Raw genomic sequence first — 4,966 nt, 5'->3', positions numbered from 1 at the left:
TTAATTAATTAATCTAGGTGATTCCTACAAATCATCTTGTCCTAATCCATCATTAGTCTAATTAAATCTTCTAGAAACTCCCTTAATCTTGCTTAATGTTAAGGCACAAATTTGCACCCTACTAAACTATAAGTTTAGCAATCTGGCCTAACATGGGATTCACTTCTGCATGTGGGCAATGCGCAACTTGAAATGAAACCTCCGGTTCCTAGGCTGGTTCCTATTGGATAATCACCTGATACTCTCTAATATAGGACTAACTTTGCAGGGTAAAGGATAAGAAATTATAGAAATGGTACTTAAAACTGAACTAAAATTAACTAGAACCTGGTGATACACCAAAATGTGAGAGATAAATAATAAAAAACTGATCTCAGTCTGCAATATTCTACTTTAATTGATAAACACTTCTTTCCTGTTATACGTTTGCATAAGTATTTCATAATAAGGTCTTGAGACGAACCAATGAGGAAATAATAATGTTTCACTCAAAAATTTTGAACTTTAAAACACATACTATGACCTACAAACATACATACGTTCCTATATTAAGGTACTGACTGAGACAAGTAAACAAGGAGTAATATTACTCACAAATTTAGCTTCTTCAATCATGCTTGTACACAAAAAAAATGGAAGGATAACAAGGTTTGATTCCATAGAAAATCGCTCCAAAAGATGCTGTTTCATATATTATATCTCCAAATCTGAGTTACAGAATTTGTGCAAAAGAAAATGCTAAGGACAAGAAAAAAGTCTCTGAAAACACTATTCTTGCATAAATCTGAACTAACTACAAATGAAGTGTCTTCAGGCATTAAGTACAAAAACCCCAACTGATTGGGTCGGATGCAAGAAAAGTGCCTCAAAAAGAGGAGTCTAGAAGACACCAAAGAGGGCTACAAACATGGAAAAGTCTTCCTTAATAAATAACCAACCCAAAAGATCACTAGAAACAGCCTCAAAACGCTTAACCAAGTAATAAAAGCTCCCCAAAATGGTGGAAAAGTCCAACTTTGACCCTTTACCTAAAAGTGCTCCAACCTCTCTAGATTCACTCCATTTGGTTTCAAACAACCTCATGTTCCTATAAAAACGTTCTTGTCTCCAAAATTATCTCAACTCCTTTTGAATATTTCCCAAGTGGTTATGCATGATCCTATATGCTCTCCTTATGTCTCCAAACTAAAAAGACTTCTTCAATGAGAGCCTTATCTCTCCTGAATTAACTCCTCCTTCAAAACTAAGTCAAAAGACTTAGTCTCCTTCTTGCATATGGATACACCTTTTACATTTCGACTAATAATATTCAATTACAATTTATAATTGCATTGTAATTAAATACCTTTTACAAAGAAATACCAGCTTTTAACCAAGAAGGAAAACAAAAATAGAAATAAAACATATTTGAGATATTGATAAACATCTATTTTATCGAATATGTTTGATTTTTATTATATTGCATATTTCATAAGCCCAGCGGACTTGAGGGAGAATATAAAAAATGACAAAGGGTTTTTGTTACCCTAAAAGTTTTGCACTCCATCGTATTTCTCATTTTGCAAAATGAAAACAACAAAGAAGCTTTACGAGGGTTTGGTGCCGCCATTGATGTTCTGATTTTTTTCATTGCTTTGTGAAGTCGGTGCTGGGCTTTCTGAGTCTTCTCTTTAAATGCAAATCGTGCTCTCTACAGGTATGAAAATGACTCCTTCTTTCTTTATTCTGAGATTAGTTATGCCGTTGTTTGAATTTTGAAGAGGATTTTTGACGCAGTGTCTGTTTTTTTTTTTTACATTTTGCTCACACCACATTTACCAGGAAACTTGTTACTATCATCGCATTCCATGATACCGCATCCTTTTTAAGGCATTTTAATCGAACAGTTCCAGCATGCTTTTAAATGCTTCCACATTTTGTACATGTCTGCTAGGAAAGTTTTGTGTTATGTTTGTTTTTTTACATTTTACATATTGCATCACCATATTTTACACGCAACTTGCTACAACATCTCTTGCACTATTTTCTCACTAAAATCACCTGTTGATGTAAGCTCAAGTACTTTTTCCTCGTAGCTAGTCTCAGTAGTTTCCTTCTCTTTCTCCCATATTGAAAATACAACCATTGATGGAACATCTTCCAGTGTATCAAACACTTGGTTTGGACCAGGTTGCCATGAACTTTCTCCAAGTTTACCTTTTTTTAAAAATGAACTTGTACTCAATCTGTTTACCTATAGGAACACCCTGTAGGAACAATTCACTTCTGTTGTCCATACATCTCCCTGTGAAGTATGCTCCTATACCCCACTCAGGCGGAAAGGTGTCGTTGGGTGATTTATTATCTGTAAATTCTACTCCAATGATAAGTCCTGTACCACGTATCTCTCCCAAAATAGGACTCCCAGCCAATGCCCTCATGCTATTTTGGAATAGGGGTGAAATGCTATCTACATATTCAGCAATGTTTCTTTCCCTATATATCTTCAAAGCTTCTAGTGCAACAGCACACGATACAGGATGTCCAGAATAAGTGAAGCCATGTGAAAAGATACCAAGTTTGTTACTTTGAGAACTAATAACACCAGCAACTTCTTGGCCTACCAACACTGCACCAATGGGCATGTATGCAGAAGAAAGGGCTTTGGCTATTGAAACAAGGTCGGGTATGATGAATGGTGGGGACATCATAATTGTATCCCCAGCAACACGCACAAGCATTCCCATTTCCATACATTTCATCATTGCATCGCACCTGAAGAATAGAACGTGTTGGGGATGCAATTGATATGAACAACGTATAAAACCCAATTTGTATCAATGTATTAAGTTGAAATTTGATTTTTTCATGTTGTTCCTTGATATGTCCCATCATTTCTCTTCTTGGTAACGTGAGTGAAAAACCAATCTTTGGTGTAGTCACTAATTCCAACTGTATAAACTAGATTATTTTCAGGATACAAATCTGCATACCTTTCCCAAAGTCCATATTGACGAAACCTAGGGAGAGTTGAAGAACAATCTCATTCTTGTAATCACCAACTACATTTGGTACCCATCCATATATATTATACTCGCCAGCATTGATATTAACAATTTGAAAATACCCATTTTGATCAGTCTTCGTCCAGAATTGATAACCCAAATTACCTTACTTTCCTTTTGCCAAGATCCAGCCTCACCAGGAGCAGCCAACCCAATGTATGCAAAATCAGCAGGAAAGATTTGCGTAGAAATAAATCTATCATCAACCAAAAAAATCTTCCAGAGATAAAACATCGTTCCTCTTTCTTTAGAAAATTAGGGGAAACAGGGAAATAGTATGGCCAGCTTTGTTCTTGATAAAGCCTCTGCTGCTTTGCATCATTCCAGAGTAAAAAATGGATCTACAAATTCTGAAGATGAATTCAAGTGCACATAAAATGGACCAAGAACCTTCTTCCGTGCCTCTCCATTACAAAATTTGCAAGAGTTGTCGCCAATATAATGACCACTGTGAAACATCCAGCTGGAACATGACGAAACTGTAATAGCTTGTCCTTAACATTCTCTTCCAAAGCCTAAGCACTGCGGCATGCTAGAAGATGAGGTGTCAAACCCAACCCTCGAAGTTCCTAAACACTATGCTGTGTTGGCTTTGTTTTCTGCTCACCAATGTCATTTTATCCACATTCTTTCCTTGAGAGAATTGTACTTTTGATGAGATTGTGTTTTATCCTTATTAAATTTCTGACTTTGGCACATGCTGGGATTGATCTTATGTAGAAATGAAGTTTGAGCACGGGCTCGTGACACTCATTTCATTACCAGTTGATTCTGATTTCATTGAAGTTCACTGTTTGAACATGCATTAAAAAAAAATCTTAGATATTCTGTTTCTTTACCAACTTGTTGCATTGAATTGTTTATCTTCATGATGTGGTATTGACCCTTTTAAATACTGTAAGGTTTCACATTGAAATAATATGTCCCTTAAAACAGTTTATTCATTAATATTTTCCTTTTATGCATATCATGAATAGTAAAGTAAAAGGTTTCATATTTAAAACAAACATGTCCCTTTGATACGTCAGTTGGTTTCTTCATCATTCCACTTTGATATTCTGAGATTAGTTACTCTAAAGGGTATGTCGGGCTCATACCCGAAGGGAGCCTCGGTCAGGGGCACATGCCAATTAGAGTAACTAATTATCTGCGCATGAAACAAACACATTAGCATAAACATTTCTTTCTCCTGAAGCAGTGATTTGTGTCTTTATCTTTCCCACCCTTTCAAAACAGAAATATGATAGGCTATGATAAATGATACGTTGTAGGATGATCTTTCATTTCTTAGATCTGTTGGATCTAACACCTCTTCTCTTTTGTGCAGGAAAGTAGGGTTTTTTCAGAGTCTGAAGATCGAGAAAACATTCATAAGGGCAATGGGGCAGCCAATAACCAGTCAAAGCAACCCAAGGCAATGACTGGTTATCCTCACACTCACTATTTGATTCTATCCTTTTCTTTTTTGGATATGTAGGAAAGATAGAAATGCTAAGCTCACGGCTTGTGTGAGGTTTTAAGAAACTCAGTGTATATAAATATGCTTCAGATGCATGAACTCAATTTGTAATCTATCATTGTTCAATACAAATGAAAAATACGCCTTTTTTTTTTTTTCTTTAAACACTGCAATGTACCTTTTGTAAATGTAATCATTTGATAAATATGCATCCTTTGGCTAAAATTACATGGGTAATGAAATTTTAGATAACACTTAACATTATTCTTCAATTTTTAATTCCCTCCACTCATTCTCTCTCCTAGTCAAATCCTCCTACAAATCCCACTTGCTCGTAATCCTCATCTAATTCTTCTAAATAGTCCCCCTAATCCCTTGCTAGTACCTAATCCCCATGATTAGGCACAAAATTCAACCATATCCAATTATGGCTAAATCCTCTTTGTCCCCCTTCTTACCTTCC

At 35.7% G+C, this 4,966-nt stretch overlaps 1 protein-coding gene and 1 pseudogene across 1 annotated transcript; both read right to left on the bottom strand.

Moving 5' to 3' along the window:
- Positions 1-2,002: 2,002 nt before the first annotated feature.
- LOC131876021 (gamma aminobutyrate transaminase 3, chloroplastic-like) lies at positions 2,003-2,726 on the bottom strand. Its single transcript, XM_059220779.1, has 2 exons — positions 2,279-2,726; positions 2,003-2,196 (listed from the first exon to the last, which is right to left on the bottom strand). The coding sequence occupies exons 1-2, from the start codon at positions 2,724-2,726 to the stop codon at positions 2,003-2,005; spliced, it is 642 nt and encodes a 213-aa protein (XP_059076762.1).
- Positions 2,727-2,745: 19 nt separating this feature from the next.
- On the bottom strand, positions 2,746-3,521 carry LOC131875644 (uncharacterized; annotated as a pseudogene).
- Between the last annotated feature and the right edge of the window lie 1,445 nt (positions 3,522-4,966).

Source organism: Cryptomeria japonica, chromosome 5 (assembly GCF_030272615.1).
Source record: "Cryptomeria japonica chromosome 5, Sugi_1.0, whole genome shotgun sequence".
Classification (NCBI taxonomy): Eukaryota; Viridiplantae; Streptophyta; class Pinopsida; order Cupressales; family Cupressaceae; genus Cryptomeria; species Cryptomeria japonica.
The sequence above is the reverse complement of the archived record's forward strand: the minus strand, read 5'-3'. Positions and strand labels throughout refer to the sequence as shown.